Source organism: Larimichthys crocea, chromosome XXIV (assembly GCF_000972845.2).
Source record: "Larimichthys crocea isolate SSNF chromosome XXIV, L_crocea_2.0, whole genome shotgun sequence".
NCBI classification, from domain to species: Eukaryota; Metazoa; Chordata; class Actinopteri; family Sciaenidae; genus Larimichthys; species Larimichthys crocea.
The window spans coordinates 6,823,325-6,851,014 of NC_040034.1; the positions used below are offsets into that span (position 1 = coordinate 6,823,325).

At 40.5% G+C, this 27,690-nt stretch overlaps 2 protein-coding genes across 3 annotated transcripts; both read right to left on the reverse strand.

The window, feature by feature from the left end:
• Window positions 1-3,046: 3,046 nt before the first annotated feature.
• Window positions 3,047-7,860, reverse strand: LOC104931616 (uncharacterized). The gene is made up of 10 exons (XM_019254477.2): window positions 7,277-7,860; window positions 6,645-7,073; window positions 6,424-6,557; window positions 5,449-5,596; window positions 5,068-5,258; window positions 4,203-4,291; window positions 4,042-4,110; window positions 3,796-3,900; window positions 3,625-3,699; window positions 3,047-3,523 (listed from the first exon to the last, which is right to left on the reverse strand). Exons 2-10 carry the CDS (start codon window positions 7,037-7,039, stop codon window positions 3,353-3,355), a joined length of 1,377 nt encoding a protein of 458 aa, XP_019110022.1. The 5' UTR covers window positions 7,040-7,073; window positions 7,277-7,860; the 3' UTR covers window positions 3,047-3,352.
• Window positions 7,861-9,341: 1,481 nt separating this feature from the next.
• On the reverse strand, window positions 9,342-27,142 carry fyna (FYN proto-oncogene, Src family tyrosine kinase a). 2 transcript variants are annotated; one of them, XM_019254463.2, is made up of 12 exons: window positions 26,961-27,142; window positions 19,884-20,140; window positions 16,915-17,011; window positions 15,803-15,901; window positions 15,467-15,570; window positions 15,085-15,234; window positions 14,825-14,989; window positions 13,816-13,995; window positions 13,388-13,464; window positions 12,873-13,026; window positions 11,534-11,665; window positions 9,342-10,277 (listed from the first exon to the last, which is right to left on the reverse strand). In XM_019254463.2, the coding sequence occupies exons 2-12, from the start codon at window positions 20,128-20,130 to the stop codon at window positions 10,069-10,071; spliced, it is 1,614 nt and encodes a 537-aa protein (XP_019110008.1). In that variant the 5' UTR covers window positions 20,131-20,140; window positions 26,961-27,142; the 3' UTR covers window positions 9,342-10,068. The 2 variants fall into 2 exon arrangements, with proteins under 2 accessions (XP_019110008.1, XP_027131057.1); XM_027275256.1 differs by lacking the exon at window positions 26,961-27,142 and adding an exon at window positions 26,781-26,902.
• Between the last annotated feature and the right edge of the window lie 548 nt (window positions 27,143-27,690).

A 27,690-nucleotide genomic window follows, 5' to 3' on the forward strand; every position in this document is an offset into this window, starting at 1 on the left:
AGTCAGGCTCCGAAAACTTCTCTTTAAAGTGGAGGACCCACGGTTAATAACTTCCATTAATTTAGTGATATAAACTTTAACACAGTAGCATGACTTAGTCAAAGCTCTGACTTGTATACACTGTAGCTAAACCGTGACAGGTGATGGATATTTCCTTTGTGATCGAAAGGATTTAAACGTTACACGGTGGAGACAGCGAGTCTGACCTTTGCATTCATCAAATGACAACGCCCTGCCTCTGTATCAACATGTGAGAGCCTGATACTGAGGGATTATGTAAATTGAATTAAGCGTGTTGTATCCTGAAGATACATTTATGAGATTTCAGTTCTTGACAGGAATCATGAGTAATTTCAGTAATAAACAAATTTATGTTTATTATTCCCACCTGTTTAGAACAGTGGAAAATTTATGCAATAGCATTTAATACTATATCCTCACCATCATCAACTAATAAAGTGTGAGTGCAGCAAAAGTGCTGTACTTTGCAACTCGGACCTGGTGCCAAAGTGTTAGAGACACCTTCTAACTGTGAATGAACTCTGAGCATGCCTGACTCATGATTCACTTCCTCATATACAAATGCTGGGTTATGAAAACTCAAAACGGTCCCTTCAGTCAACTGAATTATTCAGGACAGACAGGTGGTGTCAGTATCTCACCGCAAATTTAGACAGGTTCTGTCTCAATTTATTTAAGCCTCTAAGCCTCAATCAAACAGTTTGGTTGTCAAACACCACTTGTTTGAGCAGACCACGCAAGACGAAGCCTTCATTTTTAAAAGGCAAAGATAGAAAGTTATTGGAAAAACCAGAGGCCAGCTTCCAGCAGCAGTCACGTCTGTCACAGGAGACCAGCACTAATACTCTGGCTACATGATATCCTGTATTTATAGCAACCAACTTTCAACACATTTTCCTAAGAGGACACACACCATCATAGCACAGCCATTTGTTTATTACACAGCATATATTACTTGTTTTTTTTTGTGTGCTTTAACAAGCAGTAAGAGTTGTTAATTTTTAAAGTGCTGATGCAGGTGTAACATTCCTACCTTCAGCCATGGTGTTATGAGGACAATTTAAGGTATTATCCTTTGAGTTGGGGGCAAAGCCTCCTCATGTAGAAGCGGACGGAAGATCACAACTTTAGTATGAATCCAATCAGCATCCACTTGTCAGTAAAAAATAATAAAGTCCCAGTTATTAAATTATTCCATTTCCACTTGGTGATCACAGTCTTGTTTCCTGGAGCATGTAATCCACAAATCCAAGATTAAAAAAAAAAAAAAAAGAAAGAAAGAAAATGGAAAGATTTACTGCTGTTGGGGAATTTGGAGCTGCCAGTACGGCAGCATTGCAGAGGGGGGTCTGGGGAACGGTGGAGCAAAGCGAGGCAACGCAGGGGAAGGAAAGAGCCAAGCTAAGCACAGGGCTGGGTAGGGTGAGGGGGAACAGACAGAATATTCCACCCAGTGTTATTGGTGCCTCACATGGGTATAGGTCAGAACACAGCACAGGGGGGCTTCAAGGTAACTTTATCCCCACCCCCACCGCCTCAGAAGGTCCAGGTTATTCTTAGCTGGAGCTCAACGCACCAGCCGCTGTGGCAGGCCTTTTTTGGCGGTTGAAGGGGTGTGTGTCAGATCAGTTGGCTGAACTGGGCACCCCTTACTGGTGGGGTAATCTGCCCACTAAACTGGAACAAATCATGTGGCCAAGATGAGGAATGGACAACAACACAGGTGGAAACTGTCCTTAAAAAGGTTTAGCAGCAAACATTATTACCTCTTTCTCACCACTGCTGCGATGCAGTTTGATTTTTACTATTACTCATCACTTTCTTTTTCTTGTTCTCACATTTGGTTTTAGGTTGCAGCTTCAAAATAAACTTATTTCCAAAATTATAAACTACCTCACCAGTGAACCAACTAAAAAGGGTGCATGTACCAAAAGAGCACCATCTTGCTGTTGGAGGAGGGACTTATTATTCTAGCTACGGATTAATTCAGTTCAGTTTTACAAAGACTGCATCACTTCAAAACTAATCTTTTGTTGGTTTTGTTGTTTAAATTGTGTTACAGATTACACTACACTATTAAGCTTTCTGTTTAGGGGAGTTCAAGAAACTACTTTCAGAAAATATGGAAACAGTTTTTAGCAATGTTTTATGAGACAACTGTCTGTGTTTTTTTGCTGCTATGCTATATCCTGTATCTGAGCATTCACTGGTCTTGTACTCAGACTGCGCCACCCTGTGACTGTGTGTTTTCTGTGTTTTTTCTTTTTATTTGTTTTGATTTTATTATTTATTTTTTCACGTTATTAGTGCTGTTTTTAGGTCTACTCCATATGTTTACCGTGTGCCTGGTATGGGAAAATTTCAAAATATTGTAGAGCACCATCTTGTGATAATTTTAGCAACCTGCAACAGCCTGAGGTATCTTATTCATGAGTACTGTATGCACATTATATGTACTCTAGACACAGTTACAAGGTAGATAAGTACCGGTAAAGGTAAATAAATGCAGAGGTGTTAACTTGCTGATGCAAAGCATGATGATCACTATCTTAGTTTAGCATGCTGACATTTGCATTGTGCTGTTTAGTGCCGTTTGGTTACACTGAGGCCGATAGGAATATTAGTACCTATTAAACAAATTCATTTTAAATCTGATGCTGGTGTTGGGGTGTTGGTAAGCTCAGTTGGTAGAGCATCTGCTCCATGTACGAAGGCTCAGAAGCGGCCCAGGGTTCGGATCCGACCTGTGGCCCTTTGCTGCATGTTGTTACCCATCTCTCTCTCCCCACATTCCTGTCACTCTTTAGCTGTCTCTGTCAAAAATAAAGCTTGAAAAAGGCCAAAAAAAATATCTTAAATCTGATCCTGGTGTTACAGACAAGTTCATGCCAGAGGTACATGTGTGTCCAAATGTCATGATAATCCAATCATTGTTGAGACATGTCAGCAAATGTCAAGCTCCTTCTGGCACTAGAGGAAAAGTCAGAGGATTACTGAATTCATTGGAGACCTTGAATGCCTGGACCAAAGTGGTGGACTAACCTACACACTTTATTGAAACATTTGAAAACAACTGTACAGTACATACATACTTAGAACATAAGCTGTTAGTGATTTAGACTGGATCAGTTCTGAGATGGTAAAATACACAAGCTGCACGATGTTTACATCATCAAACAGAACACATATGCATAGAAAATAGAAAGATTTACTGCTGTTGGGGAATTTGGAGCTGCCAGTACGGCAGCATTGCAGAGGGGGGTCTGGGGAACGGTGGAGCAAAGCGAGGCAACGCAGGGGAGGGAAAGAGCCAAGCTAGATGTGTCTAAAGTTACTGTGTAGCTGCAGAGCTGGGGGCAACCGGCCTAATGAGGAGGGTGGGCTCCATAGGTACAGGAGGAGGAATATATCGCTCCTCCCTGAGCAGCCGCAGTAATAAATCCTCGGTGTCCCGCGGCCAGCTGTAAACACGTGTGTTCTGAAGCCAACTTGGGACGTGTTTCTACAAACATAAAGAGAATGGTTTAAGGGAGAGAATGGTGGGAACTGATGAGAATCGAGGAAAGAGATGAAGAAAAATTGTAACTTTTAAGTTATTCTGACCTGGGATGCATTGAAGAAGAGAACCGGTATGAATCTGAAGTTCAAGCTGCCTTGCTGTATGTATTCATTCTGCATCTGGCAAAATTAGATTTTAGATTAGATTAAAATTCAACTAACTGTTAGTCTTTTCAGAATTATGTCTCATTTAAACAAAGGGCAAATATGCCTTACCATGGAGTGAATATATCTAGTGTGTAGACCATGGTTATCCACTACAGATCCTTCAATGTCCGCCTTGTACTTTGGACTGATGGCAACGATAATTAGGGTTGCAGGCTGTTAAAAATAATACACATTTTTTAAACATTCACGTTAAAACAGACACAAAACATGTAATATGAAATTTCATTGATTATCTACTACTACTACTTTTCGCAATAAAAAATGTACATGACTTTAACTGTGGTATTCACTTACATCTTTCAGGTAACTGTCCTTCCACTTGTTGATATCCATACGTCTGATGGGGTTGTCAAATATGTCAGTCTGTGAAAATTGATTTCAGGGCTGTAAGTGAACTGTCAGATATGTTCCATTTTTTAACTATCTGACTTTTGATTGAAGAGAAAGTAGCTTACAGCTGGTCGAAATCCTTGCTTTGACAGGAAGTCTACGAAAGGGACTATCTCTGAAGAAAGGTCCGAAGAATGAGTTATAAAAATGTTTCCTGAGAAGAGTAAAGATCATGAACTCAGTAAATCTCAGAAATGATCCTTTATAGGATAGATGTTTTAACAATAGAAAATTACACTGACCAGAAAAGTAGAAACACCCAAATGTTGTAATTCTGAATATTTAAACTGATACGTCTTTGTGGTGGTGTTGTATTGAACTGACTTTCATTGAAAAAAGTTTCTAATATTTTGTCTATATACTGTACAAGAAATACATTACACTTGACACTTCTTAGGCCCCGCCCTCAGTTTTTCTCTGTCCTCCAATCACAGTTGAGCAAGCCAGATTATATACTGTGTTACTTTTATCTTATTACAATATACAAAATTTAGTTGCATTTTGAGTTAACACGTAGCATGGAAAGGAGAAAGTTAACTGAGGATTGGTGAACTGCTATTGGAGCACAGAGTATAAATCAAGGGTCAGCTTCACTGACAGTATAAAAAAATGTATGTCATATCCGTGACGTCACCTGTAGGTTTCTAAAAAGCCGTTTTTAATTCTCACATAAACAAACAACAGCATTAACGCCTGTAACCTTAGATCCCTGCTTAGATTGTATTTGAGTTCTTTTTACCAAACCCCTAAACAGGCCTGGCAGGTTTAAAAAGCAACTATACATTAAAGCACACCCTGTCCTGTCAAGACTTTCACATTAGGACAAATTGTTTACAAAGAGTACACAGATGCCTCTATAATTACCTCTACAATTATAGACCGAACTGCCAAAACATCCTTCTTTTTAAATGAGTGTTTAAAGCAACTCACGACACACATCAGGCAGGCTGATGGTTCTTCTTTTCTCATGTGGATGTGAGACAGACGCCTCAGCTCCTGCTGAGCTCAGGTTCATCACACTGACCTGTGACACACCCTCCACAGGTGGGGTGAAGAAGTGAGGCACATTAACTGAGACGCTTCCCACGGGGTTATTTGTAAAATTGTTATGACATCCAAACCTGAAGTAACAAGAAAGACAAAATAAACAAAGATTCCTATCTTGCTGAGATTTATGACAGTCATGCTGACATTGATGGGTTTGCGTGGTATGTGAAGTGTAGACGGTTGCAGCACCTGGCTCACTGCCATTTTTCAGAAATATTGACAGTGGAGTGTGTGCTACTGGGTCAAGCTACTAGTTGTTGTTACCAGTTTTGAGGCTCATCCCAGGGTCCTCTGTGCTGGCAGGAAGCAGAGTGGTGACATGGCTGAGATGGGTATCTATTGACTGGATTGAAGTTGTACTGCCCTTCTCCTGCTGAGTGATAATACCTGACACCCATAGTATGATGAGGGTCTGTGGATAGAGTTTAGACATTTCTATGTTCAGACCAAGTAGTAAGAATGAGCATTTATTCAAATATTGCATAGTTTTAGGCAGTTTACTTGAGCACACCCATTTTCAGCTATTACGACACAGTTTCTAGTAAAACATATTATACTTTTTACTCATTCAAATTTACAGACAAATATTTCATTAGATACACCAGTAAGATCTAATGTAACCCAACACAAATTCTACTTTTATGGAGCTTATAATATTTCAGTTTTCTGTGACACTGTCAGAAAGGTAACACTTACACTTCACGTTTATTATTAAGGTTATAGCGGAGGGTGATGTTGCCCTGCAGTGCATTATATTAAAAAGGTATTTCTAATTATAATACGTGTGGTAAATTAGAAACATCTCTCAACATGATACGGGCCACTCCTAGCCACTACAATTTTAAACAAGCAGCTCAATTAATACCTCCCTGACCGTGTCAATCAACATGGTAGAATTTACAGCTGTTATATTGGATTGATCATGAAGTGGCCTGCTGAGTGTATATGATCCTCTAATAATAGTAATAATAATAATAATAATAATAATAATAATAATAATAATAATAATAATAATAATAATAATAATAATAATAATAATAATCCAATAACAGATAAGAATTGCATTCTGAAAAGAGCAATTGTCGTGTATTTTTATTAGTGTGTGCACATTTTGCAGAGAATACTTATCTACTTTTACTTGTAGGATTTTGGAGTATTTAAAAATGTTGTTTTGTTACTTAAATTACAGCGATCTCAGTTCCTTTCAGTGCAAAACAAATTGAATCTAATTTTCCTTACCATAGTTGTGCATGCAGTGTTGAGGAGGTACAAAGGGACTGTAGTGTTGCCACTCATCATCAGATCTTAGTGGCAAGGGAAGCTCAAGATCCTCCTCATCACTCTGAAGCTGCGAATTATATTCATCCTCTCCCCTGAATATAAAAAAAAATATGAATTATTTTATCCCAAATAAAGCTTGAATTACAAATAGGTCTCTATTCTTTGATTGTTTTTCTAACCTATCTGTCCTTCTGTTTGCCGGCCCTGTTGTTTCACTCTGGTTTGGTCCACAGTCCCAATAACAGCACTCTCCCTGTCTGGTTCCTGCGGGACGAGGGAAGCAGCCACCAAGAGGCTGATGATGGAGATTCATCCTGGCAGGACTCGCACCTCTACCTTCTGGCTCTCTGTGCTGCATCAGCGCTTTATGCTGCACAGCACAAGCAGGCTGACTGAACTCCTGGTTCACTTGTCCAACTGTACATGGGCTTTTCTGGCAGAAATAGTGTGCATCCATGCAACTGCTTGGCATGAATCTATCATGATGTGGACCAGCAAGCAATATTTGGTTGACTGATGCTTCGGGGTTCAAATGTTGACGAGAACTGTCTGGTGCTTTTTCAGTATTTTCCATATTAACCAGGTTACTTCAGTCTGAGCTTGTAGTCCTGCAAGAAACAGAAAGACAGAAAGCATAAAGTTGGTTAGTTTCATAAACTAGAAAAAAACCCACAGTATTCTTTGTAATATGTTGAACAGACTAAATTGATTATTTAAAAGAGATTATACAACATACTCTTACATAAAATGACTTTTGTACGTACCATGACAAGAGGAGCCAATGCGAATAGAAAGAGTAACAATGACCTACCTGTTCTCTGCTGGATTCTTTAAAGTCCTGCGGTGCAGAGGCTTGTGTGTTACAGCCTGCTATATGCAAATCCTTCAATGCTTGAGTTGCGTCCAATCAGAGCCAAGAATGTAATGTTTGTGTTACTCAGCCAGATCGGTCAGGAAAGATTAGCTGGGAATTTTTTTTTTATATATATAAATATTCAATCCTCAAGGGTTTTAAAGATTTACAAAGTTATGGGAGCAGCAATTAAACAGGAGCGTTAAAACAATAAAGCTATATTCTCAAGTGGCCAACAAGAAGCCACATTCAAAGAGAAGTGCAGTTTAATTTTTGAGTCAGACTTAAAACAACTTAAAAAAAAAAAGCTTAAACGCAAACTAGACAAGTGTTAAAGACTGCCCCGCTGTCCTGTGTGCAGTTGACTGCTCGCCAATTACCTGGCGGACCAGGTAAATGATTTGCATATATTCAGAGTTCAGTCATGTTGTCTTTGTGACAAGCTCAGCCTGAGGGGAAAAACCACAAAGAAACATCATCGCTTCCGTGGTGCTGGAAAAGTGAAGGCCTCCGAGAAGATTTAAGAGTCTGGAAAGTTTTCAAATTCAAGGACGCTGGAAGTGGGGGGGCTGGGGGGGCTGCAGCCCCCCTCCCCCGGTGGTGAGAGGCTGAATGGAAATGCAAAAAAACCCAGTTGAAATAAAAAAAAATAAAAAAAAATCACACTATTATTATACTATTGTCATTTTACATACATAACTCAAACAACATATTTGACTATAAATGTCAGAAGCATAATTTGATTCATCTACTCTGGACGTCAACAACTAGACTAGCACCAGCACTTTGAACAGGTCTTTCAAGGCAGGGTGGTTTAAAACCACCACACTCTCAGAGAAAGAGAGATGGACTTTAAATAAGGCTTTGTTTTTTTTTTCTTCTTAACGTTTGTAAAAACTATAAAATCACTAGTAAACACTATGTTTCTTGTTTATAACGCTGTCTCGTGCCTAATCTCAGTACCTTGTGCGTGAAATTAAATATATGAGGTCTTAATTAAAGACATATTCTGAGAAATACTTGTATTTCATGTGTGATTCACTGAAGCACGTTCACATTCCTAGGTTGAGCATTACGTTGCCATCAAGTTGGCCTTATGATGTATTTCTAAAACCTCTGTAGGTCTAATACAGGTTGGTTGTGATGACATCTCATTGTAAATTATAGCCGGTATCACATGATTACTAGGCATATAAATAACCAAGTGTAACACCCTATCAAGAACGTTATTGATTTATGTATGCCCCCCCAACTGTGAATTACTTCCAGCGTCCCTGGTTCAAATCAGAATTGACTGACACTTATTGTTAAATCTACAGCACGATGATGGCAAGATTGTTTTTTTTTTATTTCAAAACCAACAGACAGAGACAATAAATAATGCAGAGACCAAAAAAAACATTTCTGTATATCTACAGAATTAGGTTAAAACAAAAGTGAGTCAAAACTAGTTTTTGTACACTTTTCCACCCATGAAAAGCAACTTAAATACACACAGAAAATGACGGTCTTCCCACCCACAGAGAGTATTTTATTACTTGAGGATGAGAAAAGAGCTGCAGATTTCCCTGGAATACAAATAATAATAATAATCATAATCATATAATCTGACTGGCCGAAATGCTGAGCGAGATAATACAATGAAATAAACATGTCTGGTCTCGTGAACAACATGTCATTTCCAGATACACATTATGGAGGGACAAAACACAGGTAAACGCGTTCCTTCATTTCCCCGTCATGTCTTTCTTGTTTGTTTGCTGAAGCGAAAAAGACAGATGCAGAGTTCTTAACACAGCCTGCTGCCATACAATAATGCAACATACATTTTTAAAATATTGCCAGTATAATAATAAAGCAGGCAGCCGAACGATGATCGCAGTTGTCGGGAGGGAGTCGGTCTCCTTTACAACCGCAGAGAAGAAGCAGGAACTCAAAAAAGTTACTTTAGGAAAAATCATTGGCTGAAGCTGAAATGCGATGATTGCACTTAATAGCAGTGCAGATGGCATACACGGCTGGGTGGAAGAGTCCATGATGCGCTTAAGTTAGTGTGTAGAAAGCATGAAGGCATTCCCTTACGTTATAAGAATATTACTAAACATGAAAAGGCAAGAACAGGTGTTATCGTACATCTAAGTTTCCTTGAGAAGAGGAGAGCAGTATTGTTATATTAACCTCGTAAAAAAAGGTCAGTGGACTTCCAGAAAAAAAAACTTTCTGATACACTTTGGGGGGTCCACAATGTCTAACTATTACCATTCCTAATCAATTATTATGTCACAATTTGTTACCGCCTCTACGAGCCGTAAATCTGAAATAACTTTTGACCTTAAAAAAAAAGAAAAAAAAAAAAAAATCCACACATTTTCCAAAATATCAAAAGTAATATAAAATGAAACAAACAAAAACAAAAAGAGATAAGTAAACAAGCAATTTATATTTACATTACGTACAAGTTACACAACACAGCTCATCTCGTTCATCCATGGCAGTCATTTTTAACTCTTCAGTCACCTCCTCCCTACTCCTTTGATTTGATAGTCAGTATGCTGTCAGAGCTGCACCGTCCCTGTTTGTATGAAGCTTGGAAGTCAAGAAGTCAAAGTCGATGAGCTTTTCTTTTTTTTTTAGAAAGATCGTCACAGCCACAGGATGAGAGAGAGAAAGAGAGAGAGAGAATAAGGTGGAGTCTGGCTCCCTCTGGTGGAAAGCCAGCGATAATGACATGAGATGAAGGCAGCGGTGCTTCAGAGATTATCCCCCGGCTGGTACTGAGGCTCAGTGGCAGTGAAGTAGTCCTCCAAAAAGGCCTGCAGGTACTCGAAGGTGGGTCTCTCCTCCGGGTCTTTCTTCCAGCACTGCACCATCAGCTCGTGCAGGGACGTGGGGCAGTCCTGCGGGCACGGCATCCGGTAACCTCGCTCCACCTGCTCCAGGACTTCGCGGTTGTTCATGCCTGGAGAAATGAAGGTAAATGTGACTGAACATCAGTGTCTCACCTTTAAATGCTTCCTTCATGAGGTCATACAGTGTGTGCCATGTAGTCATACAGGTGCAATCAAACTGATGTTGTGAAGGATAAGATGTTTAAAGCAAATTTATATGGATCTACAGGGCTGAGATGTATTTAATTAGTTTCTTTGTGTAGGGACGAACAGCACAGCGTTTATAACCTATGCTGATTTGAACTGCATGTCTCTAGGTGTCCCTACAAGATGCACCAAGCTCTATAAAAGGGAGTGACAATACTAACCTCCCCGCATGAGGAAAGTAGACTCAGCACCTTGAGATCAGTGATGGAGCTTATAAAATGCTACAACAATGACAGCCGAAGGGGGGGAAACAGTACCAGGAGGTGTTTTTTGTCAGTTACCGCAGAGGCTTGATGCGAGTTGTCTGCCTGAATTAGTTGTCATAGCAGGAGAAGCATAACATCAACAGTGGCACCGTTCTCTGTCTCAATAAAACGTGCGTGCGTGACGGTGAGTCAGCATGATGCACGATACCAAGACTCTGAGGAAGCTAAACAGAATTCAGCCATCACTAATTTATTATTTACATCCGTGGTTTTTCAACATGTCAAAAAATCTTGCCTGTTATTGTTATTTGAAATGTATACGTATAGCCTTTAAACAGCCGTAGTTCATCTTCAAGTGTTTTTTTTAATGATGTTGTCTGTTCAGGATTGTGTGGGAGTGTGCAGAGTGTGCTTGACTAACATCTCGTTAGTTTCGTTTCACCTAAAAGGGCAGAACACATATTTCCCCATCACAGCTCCACCAACCTTACACCTTAAACCAGAGGTTTAAATCAGCCAGAGTAACTGAAACACGAGTGTGGCTGTTCTTTAAATTAAAGTTGAATCAGTGAAGTGTGCAGTAAGTGGTAGTAAATGAAAGAAGTACTCATATACAGCAATAAGAGCAGCAATATGTATCTTCCAGCCATGCTATTTGGTTTTCTAATGATTTAATTCATGTGATGAATGTTCACGCAGTCACCCGGGAACATCGCTCTGCATAATGCACAGTGTAATATACATCACATTATCATACATAATGCAACATGCTGCTCTTTTTTTAGCATATAGGATCATGGCTAGCGTCTCTGCAGGCTCAAACGCTCTCACACACTCTTGCATTAATCAAACAAAAAGCAATTATCCGGGTGAGTACAAGTGAGTACATGATCCGCAGAGACGAACACACTCACCTGGGTAGGGAACTCTGCCCTTGGTAACCAGCTCTGTCAGCAGGATGCCGAACGACCACACGTCCGACTTGATGGTGAATTTCCCGTAGAGAGCGGCCTCAGGAGCAGTCCACTTTATTGGAAACTTTGCACCTAAAAGAAATTTAAATGATTTTTTTATTTTAATCTTAATGGTTTTTTTTGTCATTACTGTTGCAAACAGATAGAGTAAATAGGTCAATCTCCTCTGTACGGATTCCTTTATCTGTGATTTGATTAGTGCGGAGACGTGAGGACATGACAAAAACCCACCAGGGAAAAACAAACGGAACAACCCCATTATCTCTGTCTCGGTTTAAAATCGCTAACAAATGAGTGACTCAACATGTTGACAGAATCTGGAAGTCCTCCTGGTGAAGTTCACGTCTGCCAACACAGTCAGAGGAGAGCGACGTTTGAGTGATTCAGTGTAGGCCCACTTATTCCTCGTCCTTCCAACGAGATACACAGTGACAGATGGGTTTTTTTTGTGTATAACTCATGCCGTGTCTTAAATGCACTGTGTCCTTGTATAAATGGGATATTCTGTTGTCTTTGCGCCATGCTGTAACCACATGTGCTTCGGTTTTCCACTGGTGTCACCAAGACCGATTCCTGCTCATTTACTGTAATTATTATGTGCATATGTGTGTGTGTGGGTATAAAATGTGTCTTGGAATGGACTAAATGGAACAAGTCATTTGCCAGCCCGCCAACTTTTTCCTCTGACAATGAGGTTTTCAGAAGATGCTGCGGTTCGGGGACTCAGAGAATACTACAGAAACCATTCAGAGTCAAACAACAGATACGTACACGAGTCACAAGTTAACGTCTCTTCCAACAACGTCTTGTAAAAACACATTTCCAGACTGGGACCAACAAATCAAACGTCTTCTCTTTAAATTGCCGGTTGTCAGTTGCTGCAGATGTTTGTTGAAACTTAGCCTAGTTATAAGGTAAGTGCTTACTAAGTGAATCACTGCATTAAAACACCAATTTAAAATGCTGCACTACTCGTTCTTAAGTAGAAAAAGTGTTTAAAAAGTGTTGCCACGTCTGTGTTTTCAGATTTGACTGAGGATTTTGAGGCAAACTAATGTAACTGGGCACTCGTAGTAAGAACCTTAATTGCCTCCATGAGCCGTGTGCCACTACTTCTAGTCTAAACTGTTTGGATACTGCCAACCCTGAGACACATATTCCTACATGTATGTACATATGAATAAAACAAAGTCATACCTACATTTACAACAATTAAAACATTAATGTTATAGCTTTTTAGTTTGTTAAATCACATTTTACACAAACCCTGTAGATCTACCTTGTCTTGCTGTGTATTCATTGTCCTCGATGAGCCTGGCCAGACCGAAGTCAGCAATCTTACACACCAGACTTTCTCCAACCAGGATGTTGGCAGAGCGCAGGTCTCTGTGGATGTAGTTCATCCTCTCAATATACGCCATACCTGCTGCCACCTGGGAAACAGAGTTAGCTTTTTCAGTGAACATAAATCCCGTAGGTGAAGCTGAAGATCGACTGCAAAATGGTGTCTGGTGTGATTACTTAGAAAACAAACTGCAGTGACTGAGTGCGTCAACCGTAATGCTAAATCACTTGCTTGCCAGACCAGTAACAAACTATGTGCTACATGCATCGTACATGTGCTGTTTTCTAAGTTCAAACTTGCCATTTTGTCTAATGAAGCTGGCATGAGTATGTGTAAATGTGCAACACTGAGCTTAAATAAATAAATGGGTAACAGCTGGAGATGATTAAAGTGAATTAAGCTCTGGAACAAAAAAGCATCAGGACTTTGGAGTATTTTCAGCAGCGTACCTGAGCTGCCATGTCCACAAGATTTGGCAGCTTGAGGCTTCGTCCTTCTCCATCTTTAAGGAAATCAAGCAAACTCCCTAAAAAAAAAAAAAAAGATGAAAAATTAGTCAGGATTTGTTGTCTCATATTATCTTCAGCTGCCAGATTAACTCTTAACTCCTAACTCAGAGTTGGATCCAAACTGCAGCAAAATGTTGCAGCTAATGTGACATAATTTCTGGGATTCCTGCCAAAGTTCACACTTGGCTCAGGTTTTTATTTGTTAGTTATTTCTGTGGTAACTAAGGATACCTGCAACGGACCATGATATGAACTAGGAAACAAAACTGTACTGTCCATGCAGATGTATAAATTATGTACACATTGTGTAGGTGCGTGCACAAATGTATAGAATATTTATAGTGTCTTTTTTTAGCATCGGTGTCCACCTTTGCTCATGTACTCAGTGACGATATAGATGGGTTCTTCTGACACCACGGCGTAGAGCTGCACCAGCTTGTCGTGTCGGAGCTTCTTCATGATCTGAGCCTCCTCCAGGAAGGACTCTGGTGACATGGTGCCAGGCTTCAGAGTCTTGACCGCCACCTTGGTGGTGCCATTCCATGTGCCTAACAAGAGATTTAAAAAAAAAAAAAAAAAAAAAGGTTGTTCAGGTATAATTCTGCATGCATTTCAGGGGGATTTTATTTTGAAAGGGAGATATTAACCCTTTGAAAACATGACAGCAAGACTGACAAAATGAAATGCAACAATTTAATGTGAAATATCTGAATGAAACCTGTGAAAGTGATCAGTTGGCAACAAATAGTGACTGGAAGTTGCTCAAGTATAAAACTTGGTAAGTATAGTTTTGTATATATAAAAGTTATTAAGAACATTAGAGGATACATTATTGGCTGACTACTATCCTAAATATACAACATTTTATAGTCATAGTCCACACTGTTCTGTTCCAGACCATCTCTTGTGATCTATTCTTGACACATATTTGTGGTACAACATGTTCAGATCTCAGCAAATCACACATGGAGCATTTTCACTTCCCAATGTGGGACAAATTAATCCTTACTGAACCTAACTGAACCGAAACAGCGTGTGTCTGAACTGAGTTTAGAGAATCCATGTCACAGAAACCTAATTAGACATAACAAATACCATATACACCAAGTTTTAAGCAAACGCCTGAAGACTCTGAATCCAATCAGAAATCATAGGTAATCTCATTCCAGCCAGAACGCACACTGAGATCATGCAAAAATGTATCCAGCATCTACAATTCCTAAATGAAATCACTGACAGCAAGCGTTCCTCCCTGTGGGTAACATTAGCTGGGTGTTAGTTTTGAATGATCCAACACATACAGTATGTTTCGCAACACCGCTCACAGCTGTCCAATTATTCATCTGTGCCAAAAGACGACGCCAAGAAGATACGCACCCATCCAGACCTCTCCAAACTGGCCGTTGCCGAGACGTTTGATGAGCTGCAACGACTCCCGCGGGATCTCCCACACGTCTTTGGTTTTGACAGACAGGTCAGTCAGACGAGGCATGCCTTTGTGGCACGGCACGATCAGTCGGCAGCACAGACCTGCAGCCCTGGCTGTATAAAAAACATATTGTAATTTTAAGAGAGGGAAAGCACGTCAGGATCTCTCTTTTTGTTACATCCCCCCCTACAGAGTAGCAGAGTCTCACCAGAATAGTGCTGTACTAGCTGCTGGAGTGTCTCAAACTGGGCTCTAGTGGTGATATAGTATCCTCCACTGTCCAGCTTGCGAATTTTATAGTGTTTGACATGGTCTCCCTTGACGTCATCCCAGTCCTGGATGGACAGAGAGTAGGCCCCTGGAACAGACACACAGCAATAAAGAAAGAAACTTATGGATTCAGGCAGACTAGAGAAAAACAAGTGCATATAAGGCCGATTGTGCAATAATTTAGGGCGACTGCATAGTTAATGGCATGATATTAAACTGAATTTGAAGTTGCAAGTAGTCGGTCTATAAAAAACAGCTTCTGCTGGCACATTGTCACAAACACTTCTCTGTTTCCTAAACTGTAAAAACATACTGAGTACCTTTGGTTGTTTCACTCTCACGGATGAGGAAAGTGCCTCTGGCATTGCCATTGGAGAGCAGTTGCCTCTCTGCGTCCTTTCTGCCTAATTTACCAAAATACCAGCTGCGGAGGAGAAAGAAAAAGAAAGAATCTATGAAGTCTAATATTTGGTTTAAACATTTTTCAAATATTCAGTCTTCTATCCGTACTGTACGTGCCGCTTTGCCACATTTAACAAACGGCAATGAGATGAGCTCTCAAATATTTATGATATGCTGCTGATGAAGCTGCCTTGACTCAGACTCTGTGTGAATGTGCGCTCATATAAAAAAAATAAAAATAAAGTTTCACTCACTCCTCAGCTTGGATCGAGTCAACCGGGGCAACATAATTACTGGGAATGTAACCAGTTCCACCTGTAGTGAGAGAACGAGCCTCCCACCAGTCTCCCTCGCTGAAGAGAGACACAGAAAGAGAGAGAGAGAGATGGAGATGGAGGATGGAGGCAGGTTGGAATAAGCAGAAAGACATTTACACATTATGCAGACAGGCATAAATAAACACTCGGTAGTGGGTGATCAGATTTATTGGCTGTCTTGTGTCTGAGTGCTCAGTAGAGAGCACATAAAAAACAAACATTTAAAGTGGTTGTTTTCTAGTGTGTGGGCTCCTACGGTGAATCATCGCTATAAAGTCCAACTGAAATTGTATCATCCCTTTTTGTAGTCAAAAAGAAAGCCACTGTGTTTTTTATTATTACAATAGAAGAAATATTCTCCTTTTCGTCTGAGCAAGCTGCCTCTCTGTTTCGATTGGCAGCAACTGGCAGGCTAACAGAGTGACAAGAAAGTAAAAAAAATTGTACTGTGGCCTACATGTCATGACAGCGTGTTGTTAGTGGAGCATGCCAGCAACTAATGGGACCAAAGTGACATTTGCATATACGTTTACATGTGTCATGTGCTGCAGCTGCAGCTGAGCAGCTACCTAGATTACAAACTGACGTTTAGCAGCACACTTTTCGCAAATGAATGTTTACCTGGTTAACCAAGGCGCAGGAGAAATGTGTGTCCACGTAGACGTTAAATAAGAAGAAGCAGGAAAGCTAATGTGGGTTCTTTTTCTGGCTCAGTGTGACCTTCAGTTTATAATTACTTAAACAAAAAGTGAGGTGCATTCAAGTAAAGTCTAGTATAGAAGGACTTTAAATTAAGTTCATTCACACCCTGTGTGTAAAAGCAGAGCAATCCATATTTTATTTTTTTATGATGCAAACTGTCAGAAATCATTAAACCATGATAAATCTGTCCAACGTGACATGCTGCATGATGAAGTCCCGTTTCCTCCGTCTGTGCCTGTGAAACAACATTCCCGTTTCCAAATGCAGCATTCTCGACTGAGAAAAAACAGAGAGGGAAAACACGGCCGCCACCCTTAATGCTGTCATGCAGATGTTTTCACACTTACGTGCTGTTGAGGATCTGGAACCTCTCCCCCTTCCTGAAGCTGAGGTCATCCTCAGTCCTGGCTTCGTAGTCGTAAAGAGCCACAAACAGAGTCACCCCTGCAGGAAAACAAAAAGTGACACGTGGTGGTTAGAGTTAGCAGAAGTGAACTGCATGGCTGAGGTTGCTGGGATTTTCATTGTCGGGTTTGCTCATCTGTCTCATGCATGGGCTGCTTGTTATGTAATGGCTCCTGCTGATTTATTTCAGATTCAATTTGTGACATTAATGTACTTTAAAATACAAGATACAATTTAGACAGATAAATCTTTCAGATCATTTTCAAACCACACGAATATCTCACCAGCAGAGATAATGGAGGCCGTCACATAGGAGACTAACTTTCTCATTCGGTCACAATTATCTCTCACTTAGCGTTCCGTTTCATAATTTATAATAATATTAATGACATTTCATAACAAAAGACTAAAGATTGTTTGTGGTGATAATGAGTTTTTGGAGCCTTTTCCGCTCCTCTGTATTAAATAACTATCTTTAATATCATTTTTAAAGCAGCACTCGTCAATGTTTTTATATTAATGCATCAAATGACTACACATAATGTGAAAGGACAAACCCACAGAGAGTTATCACCTGACTCTGTCAGCTTGACAAAGCATTTTAGCATCACAGCCTGCAAATTTAATGTTTTGCGTCACTCTCACCACTCTCGCAAGCGTTTTTCAGCCGCATCGGGCAGCTGCTCTGACTGTACGATGCCTGCTCGACACTAAATAGCGAGCAAAGTAAGCGACTAGCTGGTGAACATAGTGGAGGATGTGTAAATAAGCTGTTTGCTAAGACGTTCACCATGACCCCAGGGGGCCCAAAAAAAAAAAAACTAAACTAAAAGAAATCAATTATTACAGGTTTAACATGTAAACAATTAAAACTCTTTGTTTTGCATACAACAAAAACAAATCCGACTATAAGCCTTATCAGACAGAGCGTCCTTTAGGAATGATGAGTCTAATCAAATTTATCTGATGCGATTGGGAACTGCCCTGGAGTCCCTGTATCTCTTAATAAGCCTGGAACTGTTAAATGATTTCATTTTCTGATTTTAAACGAATCCTCCGCGGACAGTCAGAGCTGCAATAAAACCCTGCACATTTCCCTGTCGACGCAGTGACCTCTGAAAACGCAATAAACTTTACAATGACCAGAACTGCTCTCTGTCTCCATTCACAGGGGGGTCAGATGACATTTTTAGCTCTACTCTTCAGTCCTCGTTGACTGTTGTTGAGTGTTTCTTTAGCTCAAATCTCTCTTTACAGTCTCAGATGTGAATGCTGCCCTCCTGGAGTAATTTCCTATTTATACAAGCTGAAAAATACCCCCCCGAGTAGCTGTTATCAAACCAAGAAGATGCTGTGAATTTATGCATCACACATCACAAGTATCTGTAAAACATAAGTGAGGGACAACACAAACACTTTCAGCACAATGTCTGATCTTTATGTTCATCAGATGTGCCTCATGGAGCCCCGGCAATAATTTAGGTCACTCTGTTCTCCATTAACTTTCATACAATATCAGATCACATATTTACTTTAAGTATAAGCAGGAAAAAGCAGAAACATGATCTGACATCTGACGTTTTCGAGTTCATTTAAATCGTCCAATATGTCTGAAGTGAAAACAAGCCACTAGACAAACGCCGTGTACCGGTCACTCGACATATTCAGCCGACAGCTTTATTGAATGTTGGATGAGGGCCAGACAGTGAGTGGTCCTCGCAGACGTTTACAGCTTTACAACGTACAACTGACATTTTATTTCTCTTTTAATTGCCCTGTTTGTAATTTGACCCCTCGTTTAGTGACAGCAACACATCTCAAGAATTTTCCACTTACAATGTCACCCTGTCCTAAAGGAACACTTTGGAAAACACGCTTATTTTCTTTCTCGCAGAGAGAAGATCGATACCACTCTCATGTCTGTGTCGTAAATATGAAGCAACAGCCAGCAGCTGGTTAGCTTAGCTTAGCATAAAGGCTGTAAACAAAGGGAAACCGCTAGCCTGGCTCTGTCCTGATGTCTTAGAAGTTACTGCTCCCAGCTAAGAAATAGTCCCACACAAAAACGCCTGTAAAAACCGCAACTTGTTATTTTTACAATTTGTTTTTTTGCTCAGATGAAACAAATTAGATCTGACATGTTAATTTAAGGAACTTTTAAGGTATTGGTAAAGTGGATTTGCTACCTCCAGACAACTAACATCTGCTCGCTGTCGTGCTTACGGTGCAAGTAACGTGACGTAGACGGCGGGATCACGTATAGGACAATAGGAGGAGTATCTGTTCTGTCAGCAAGATGAGATGGACAACAGAGACATGCAGAGACGGCAAGACTTTACAGATCCCTCAATGGAGAAATACTTTTAATTTTACTTATATAGGCTTATCCCTCAATGGAGAAATACTTTTAATTTTACTTATATAGGCTTAAAATACATCCATACACACACATACAATGGGCTTATGGACATGCAAATGTGGAGAAAAGGTCGAATGATCGGCTGCCAGGTAGCAGCACCATGGGAGCAGTTAGGGGTTCAGTACCTTGCAAGTACTCAGGAGGTGAACTGGCATCTATTCATCTACCAGTGGTACTGAACTTGAACCAGCCACCCTCCAGTTCCCAAAGCCAACTGAGCTACTGTTGCCCCCGCGGCTGAAACACTTTATGTGTAAGCACGCCCTAACTCCAAGCAAGAAAGTACATGCGTGTATTTTCTAAAATGTTGAATCATTTTTCACCTTAAAAAGATACTAAACCACCAAAATAATTGTATTTATATAAGTTAGAGACTTGTCATACATGGAGGTCTAAACACATTTCCAATAAAGAGCTACAGCGTTCAAAAACCTGGACCAGGAGAACCACATTGGTTACTAAAAAGCTGCTAAAGAGCTTCTTCAACCTCACCTGTCCCGCCCCGAGACCGAAGCGTGCCAGACTGCGAGGACGTGTGGACTCCTCCGAACACAGTCACCCCCTGTGTGGCGCCGGTGTGGAAGTTATTGTAGTTGGGGATGGTGGTGACCCCAAAGCTGGGGTAGTGCTGAGGTGTGGGGTCAGATCCATAGCGGTACCCCGAGTTGTGTGAGAGGCTGGTCTCCCGGTCATCAGTGAGTTTTGCTGCTTCTTTATCCTTACATTGGACACAGCCCATTCTCTACTTTCTGTGGGTGGAGAGAGAGAAACAGATGAAATTAGCACGTAGGTAAAATAATAGCTCAAAAGCCGTCTCCATTGGGGAAATTATGATTCAATATTCCATTATTTCAGAGCTTCCTCTGAGAGTTACACAGAGCCGAGTGAAAAATCTTTCAATTAGGCTGAAATTAAACACGTTTACTAATTATACAGAGGAACATGAAGTGACAGAGATGCAGCGTATGGCTAATGCGATCATGGTTGTAAATATATACGTGATATATGTGTGTGAGAACATATAAAAGAACTTAACAGCACACTACTCATTATGGTTTACTTTTCCATCTTATTGCAGGACCACACTTGTGAGAAGAATTTACACCCAGCCATTGCATTTACAAGTTGGCATACACTTTATTTTTGTTTTCTTTACAAGGAGCCACACACCCATGTATAGATTCACAGCACTGAGTTTAAATGCACAGAGAGACCCTTAACAGCAAACCACTCCCTGGCACTAGACAGAGTCTCATGAGGGGGGACCGATGGAACATTAAGCCTCACTAAAGCAAAGCTAAACCAGTTTCTGTAATGAGTGATCTGCTTTGCCAATTAAAAAAAAGCCTTACCGACTTTAAAGACCCAGTTAAACTGAAGCACATTTGGGCTTACAGTGCCCCCCTTTAAGCTCTAAAACTCATGAAGCCGGTACGACAGGTTTAGGAAGAGACCACTGACAGCACTGTTGTCCTTCATCAGCTTAGCGGCCAGCTGACTTCGAAGACAGCTAATTGGAAACACACTTGTTTACAGTCGCTGTGAATGGAGAGACGTGGTGCTAGGGGGCAAACTCCAGCGCTCCAGCAGACGGAGGAAGAGGGAAACTATTTGACCACTTTTGGCTTCAGCTAAAGATTCAGATCTAAACAGTACAGTTCGAGCTAATGAAAAATGTTTTTTTGCCAAAAAATATAGTCAGGAAATGTGACAAACATGTATAATTTTAAAAAATAACCAGCAGCATCACATATCTAGAAAAGATTTCAGTTTTGGCTCATTAAATTGGATTTAGAGCTGAAACAATCAGTCAATTCAATCAAATATTTAGTCATTTTAAGCAAAAATTGCCCAAATTCACCAGTTCCAGCTTCTCAAATGTGAACATTTTCTCGTTTTCTTAGTCTTCTATGAAAGTAAAACTAAATACTTTCCGGTTTTGAACTCCTGGTCAGAAAAAACAAGATATTTCAAGATGTCACCACAGGCTCCGTGAACTGTGTGATGGACATTTTTTTCCTATTAGGAAAACTAGTTTGTAGCCTCAAATGAGCTGGAATCAGAGGTATGTCCTGAAGGACACTGGAGCTTAATGGTTACAAGGAAAGCAGCAAGAGTATATGACCAAAATTCCTTCAGGCCTGTTTTACATTTACTAGCGAAGAAACCCAAAATGCCTACATCAGGAAAAAAAAGTGCAAACAGATGTGTCACTCGCTTGCACACTGTGAGTACTGCAACAAGATACAAGCTTTGAAAACAAACATCTTACTCCAGAGTTTAACTTTCTTGAAAGCACCTAATATTTAAGACGAAATAATAGTGTCACATTTCTCATTTGACACCTGAAGCACCCCCCCAAAAGCCTGTGATGTTTCTTTTTCTGTGGACTCGAGATTCATAAAAGTAAGATAGACTGTGACAGCAGGGGGAAAAAAGACAAGTCACATATAAAAGCACATATCAAAGTCCAAATCTCCAAATACCTGCAGCCCACAGGTGTATGGAAAAATACATGCCTACCAAGAATTCAAAGCATTTTCAGTTCCTCCGGTCTATATTTGCACCACACTGCTTAACTAAGAGAAGAACGGAGCCACTGCAGATAGAAGGAGATCACTGTGATTCATTACTGCCAATAAGAGCCCATTAAATACCCAGAAAGAGACAAGCCTAGTGGTAGCATTACAGTATAAGCCCAGACCAAAGCTGAGACCACAGCCTTTAAATACAAGCAGGAGGAGGACTGCTGATTCTCTGGTAATCCTTAAAATAACATATAATCTTCCCTGACATTAATATCTACATCTTATATCTCCTGGTATTTGCAGTGTCCCTCTGCACTTGAGAGCAGATAAGTAAAACTCCATTTAAACATGTGTTCAACTGACAATTTCCATTTAAACACGTGTTCAGCTGACAATTTCCATTTAAGGAGAAATGCACAAGCCTCTTCAAAACAGCAGAAATGTGGAAGTAAAGTGTGTTTATGATCATAAACTCAATGGGACACTCAAAATCAACCATAGTTATGAGAATACTTCAAGAACTGATAGCACTGATCTAAACCTGTATGCATATACAAACAATATAACCAGTTCACAGAAATCCAGCCTCTTGCTCGATGAAAACTGGGTTAGTAACACATTAAAATTTTTGACAGCTTTGGTGGAGAATTGCACATGAGACTAACTCGACTGACTGGGCTAACTCAGGTAAAGTCTGTTTTTTTTTTGGTGCATTTTCTCTTCAACTGCGGTGATTGAAATAGCACTGCATCCTCTCCTGGAGGGATCAGAGTAAATGAGGGGAGATCTCACGTCGCCGTAATGCCTGTGGGGATTATGAAAATCTTCCTGCACTTGAAGTAAAAAGGCCAGGGACTACCATAGCTTTAACATATCTGTAACCATTCTGCTGCACAGGAACCAGGCCATCTTGTGCTGTTTATATACATATGTTCACGTTCTGGTATTGTTTTTGTTGGCACTGTGTTCACGCAGTAAACATTCGCATGTGAATGAGGTTGTATTATGAATCTGCCTCATCTCTGGACCGGAGAAGCACTTTATTTTAACAAGGACATAATCTGGATTTATCAGGTTTAGCCCGAGCACATTTGACAGCAACAGGACAATTTATTACATTCTCACAATAATTTCACAAGTCGTTCATCACTTCCTTTCAAATCCAAGAGCTGACTACTCTCTGTTATTCAATGACACGTGAATCAACACTATGGATCGCATCAAAATGTCAAGACAAAGCCCTGCAACATAATGATTTTAGGTGAGAGTTCTCAGGGGCATACTACACTCCTCCATGCCCAACTTGCAGCACAACCCCCCTACCCTGCATCAAAAAATAAAAAATAAAGCAGAGCTGCGGGGCTTGTTTCTTTCCGTGGCACTGCCTGAGTATCGCATGACCACCTCAGCCTGCAAGAACACTCATCACGCTATTTTCAGACCCAAATGAACAGCTTGCGTCCGAGAAGACCACAGTGACGTGATAAGTAAAGGTCCGAGGGGGACAGGATTGTAGTTATGTGATGTGCTGTAACAGTTAATAGAGAGAGAGAGAGAGAGAGAGAGAGAGGACTTGACTTTCATGCGAAAATACAGACAGGCAAGGGTATCACATTAATTCTCCTCATCTTGATCAGCTCAAGATGCAGTCTGAAATCTGACTCTGATGTCTGGCCAAATCTGTTGGATAGTATTTGTCAACGCCGCTGCAAGATTCCTTCACATCAGGAAGTGAAGAGAAATGAAGACGCCAATATTATCTGAACACCAGGACGGGGTTAGTGCGACTACATCAGTCACAGCTGCTGGGCTCAACTGGAAATTAATTTCCCGCAATGACTGCCTTTATTTTGACGCTGCACGGGCACAAGTGTTAATCATCCACAGTAGCACAGTGAGCTGGGAGTCATAATGAGGGCCTCGGCCATTTATAGTGAAGCTGCCAGATCAATATACTAAATTAAAAGAGGACAGACAAGTCAGGGTCACACAGCGTAACTGATGGATTAAGCAAGAGATAGCAGACAGTCAGGCCTGGGAAACAGACATATGTGCCGGCTGAAAAAATGAACGTTTGGACTGAAATAATGAAAAGCATTGATGTTGATGCACTATATGTAATTGATTAATCAATAAGTTGATCAACAGACAACCAGAAAGTGAACATTTGCTGCTTCTTTCGGGTTTCGAGCTGCTGGTCAGACAAAATAAGACATTTAAAGACATCGACTTGGGAAATTGTTGATCTTTAATAGATTAAACTATTAATCTATTCAACAAAAACACAAGAACGAAAATACTTCTTAGTTGCCACCCCGATATAAAGTAATCTTTCAGTCTATAAAGTAGCAGAAAACAGCAAAAAAAAAGGGCAATAGAATCTCTGAAGTCTTCAGATGTTTCGTTGTACACAAAAAGCAACAAATTGTCACATGTAAGAAGATGTTTTTGTCATTTTTGCTTGAAAAAATGACTGTAAAGATTAAGTGATTATCAGAATAGTTCAGAATAATAGGCTAATGGTTTCAGGTCCAATGGGAACACACTATTTAATTGGTAACACGCTGACCTGATGTTATTTCTTTTCTATATTTGTTATCATAGAACAGTTTAAACCTTTTTTTTTTTTTTAAACTGTTCTCAATCGGTCACTACATCTTCATTATTTAACCCTGATGAGCTTACAGATCTCTCCAGAATCATCATCACAATCACTTTGCAGTTCAACAAAGACTGTAACAAAGCAGCTCTGTTTAAATTGAAGTGTGGGGTCCCTTTACACTCAGATCATTGATAACGCACAAAACAAGGTCAAACCTCCCACACCCCTCCTACTGAAGTCGCACTCGCATCGACATTATTCAACTCCAAAAAAAACGCAATGTTCCGTCCATTCACCAAAGAGATGACCTGAAAGAGGATCATGTTCAGCTGCGTGCCATTCGAATGCATATGAAACTCGCTCCTGTGTTTATTGTTTTTTTGTACAACTCTGACAATCCTCCTCCTTTTGGCTGCCATTCTCTGAAATAGTTACAATATTTGCTTGTGTCGGACAACGGAGTTCATTCAGCGTATCAACAACAAGACAATGGCCACATTTCACTCTGCTACAAGATTATCAGCACAATGCAATTCACTGTTGAGTCTTTCAAAGCATTCTTCACGTACTGAATGAAGTAGTTATAAATCCCACAGCTGAGCTTCATACAGTATGTACGTGTGGGTTTAAACCTAAACTGTGATTTGGTGTCACAATGTTCACAGTTTGAGGCCATTCAGTCGTCAGAGAGATTTGTGCCCAGTAGATGAATATTTTCCAAATAGGAGAAAAGGGCAAATTAGAAAAACTTTTTTTTTTTCCACAAACAGGAGCAGATTCTCGCTGCTTCTCCCTGTCAGTCTGCACTGAGGGGGTTTAAACTGCTCTTTCCAGATCTTGTGCCAGTGGAGGGCAATGTTCAATGTAAGAATCCACTGGAAATAATGATGTGGTGGGACTTCAGCGACAGAGGTTGGACGTTTTGTGGTGGAACTGAGTAACACTTTGGTTGATAGAAAGCGCAAACTGATGCACAAGCCACACGCTGGATGTAGAGCCGCAACGATTAGGCGACTAATCAATTAGTAGACTGACAAAAAAATGAATTGGCGACTACTTTGAGATTTGTTTGTCATTTTTTTTTTAGCAAAGATGCTAAAAAATGTTTCTCCATTGTGCTCAACTGTTTTATATAATAAAAACTGAATATATGAAGAAAAAAAGATATCAACAAGGACGTTTTCTGACATTTCATGAACTAAATCAAAATGTTGTTTTGTCTGATAAACAATCCAAAACCAGAAGAAAAGATAATCAGCTTACGATAATCTTAAGAAAAGCAGCAAATCATCACATCAGAGAAGCTGCCTGAAACCATCAAATGTGTCATTTTGGCTTCAAAAATAACCCTAATTATTGATCTGATTGATTGACTGATCAACTCGTGGCAGCTCTAAATGAACATTAGTTTGCAGCCTTAACTGTATGTGTTGACCGACACAAAATCAACCAGATACTTTGTGAAACAAACACATTCACCCCTAACCAAAGATGAACCTGGCCTAAATATTTCACCTCTCTGATGGCATATTTCATCTGAACCTGAAGGCCTGAAGTAGCAGCTTTACGTGCCAGTGTGTCTCCAGGCCTAAGTATAGGCTCAACTGTATGGACAGAGAGGCCCTGTGGGGAAATGTACATGGTCCATGAACCAGAATCTCCTTTCATTCACATTTGATGTACATCACGCACGGCAATTGTGTAGTCATTCATGGACCCGTGACAGGCTGAATCCTCACAGCTTCAGGGCGCTCGCTGCATATTTACAAACCAACACACAACTACTGCCCAACTTATTGCACATGGATGGAAACTGTGGCTTGTATCTTCCAGCTGCACACACTTTTCTACATCATGCCCCGGTGTTTGCCAACAAGATGGATGTCTGCACCTCCAGACACATGAGATAACCCGATTAGGACAGCTTTAATTGGATATTTAACGGCGTGGCAATGCAATTAGTTTAAATCATATGACAATTATTTTGAGGTGAATCAATAGGAGGCTGTCTGCAGGCCATTGTGGCGTTTATCATGTGTGTGTGTGTGTGTGCATGTCCTCAGTGGTCAGCTCTGCTCTGCAGCGCATCCATCCCTGCTGCTGCTGCTGCTGCTGCTGCTGCAACACAAGAGCCCATTCTCCACAATCACAGCACTGCAAAACATCATCCACAATTACCCCCACCACCACCACCAAACCACTGTCTCTGTTTGGTCCTCTTTGTGAGGACAAAGTTATCCATCAAAATAATACACGCACCTCCATCTGCAGAATGACTGGAGCGAATACAACGAGCCACACACACTGTGTGTTATTTATTTCTCTCTGTCTCTCCCAGCGCAAAAGAAAATAGGGGACAAGGCGGGTGCACCAATTGAAATTCAACACAGGGTAAGAAGGAGGAGGTTTAAAAAAAAAAAAAAAAAAAAGCATGCTTACCGCAGAAAAAAATCCAGATTAATCCATCGGAGTTTCCAGAAGGGAAATCGCCGATATGTTTCTACTCTCTGTTTGTGTTTTTCCCTCGCATAGAGAGAGAATAGCGGTGGGATACCCGACCCTGCCGATTCAGGAGCTCCTGTCGCCGCCGTGCGTACAGATGATGACGATGGCGACTATAGAGGCAAGCTCACAAAAACAACACATGCATATTCCGGATAAAGCTGTCAAATTAAATCTGTTTTTCTCAGTGAAATAGAACATATCACCTCAAGATGAAAGCAATAATAGAGATAAACAATTCTAATGCGCTTAATCAGAGTATAATACGGTAATCCAACTAACTCTGTATTAGGGAGATTATGTTAAGCATCACCAATAAGTGAGTTCTAAACGTGCTTTTATTCTGAAACACACATGCTGTTTTATTTTCCGGTTTATCTGCGTGCGTCTTTACGCAGGCTGTGATTGCGTACGGCTGATGCAGACCCACACCGACCGAGAGACTGTGACTGACAGCGCCTTCCTCCAATGACAGGCTACAATTCATGGTGGTGGTGGAGACACCTCCTCGTCTGTGGAGTGACTGAAAAACAGGGCAAGGTTGGCGAATTGTCTGTTTTCCTTCAAGTGTTCAGAGCTGAGCTCTCATTTTCTTTTAGATAATGTGAATAAGAAAGACACAGACCCACCTGCAGAGAGAGACACACATTAATCAGAGCGTAAAGAA

What these genes read in the sequence shown, in the direction of transcription:
- LOC104931616 (XM_019254477.2), bottom strand. Translation starts at nt 7,039, where the DNA reads ATGGAAAATACTGAAAAAGCACCAGACAGTTCTCGTCAACATTTGAAC. An exon ending in AGCAAGGATTTCGACCAGCT is followed by an intron (nt 4,111 to 4,202) that starts GTAAGCTACTTT and finishes CAATTTTCACAG; the next exon opens with ACTGACATATTTGACAACCC. An exon ending in CTAGATATATTCACTCCATG is followed by an intron (nt 3,700 to 3,795) that starts GTAAGGCATATT and finishes TAATTTTGCCAG; the next exon opens with ATGCAGAATGAATACATACA.
- fyna (XM_019254463.2), bottom strand. Translation starts at nt 20,130, where the DNA reads ATGGGCTGTGTCCAATGTAAGGATAAAGAAGCAGCAAAACTCACTGAT. An exon ending in CACTGAGTACATGAGCAAAG is followed by an intron (nt 13,465 to 13,815) that starts GTGGACACCGAT and finishes TTTTTTTTTTAG; the next exon opens with GGAGTTTGCTTGATTTCCTT. An exon ending in GGGCAGAGTTCCCTACCCAG is followed by an intron (nt 10,278 to 11,533) that starts GTGAGTGTGTTC and finishes TCATTTCTCCAG; the next exon opens with GCATGAACAACCGCGAAGTC.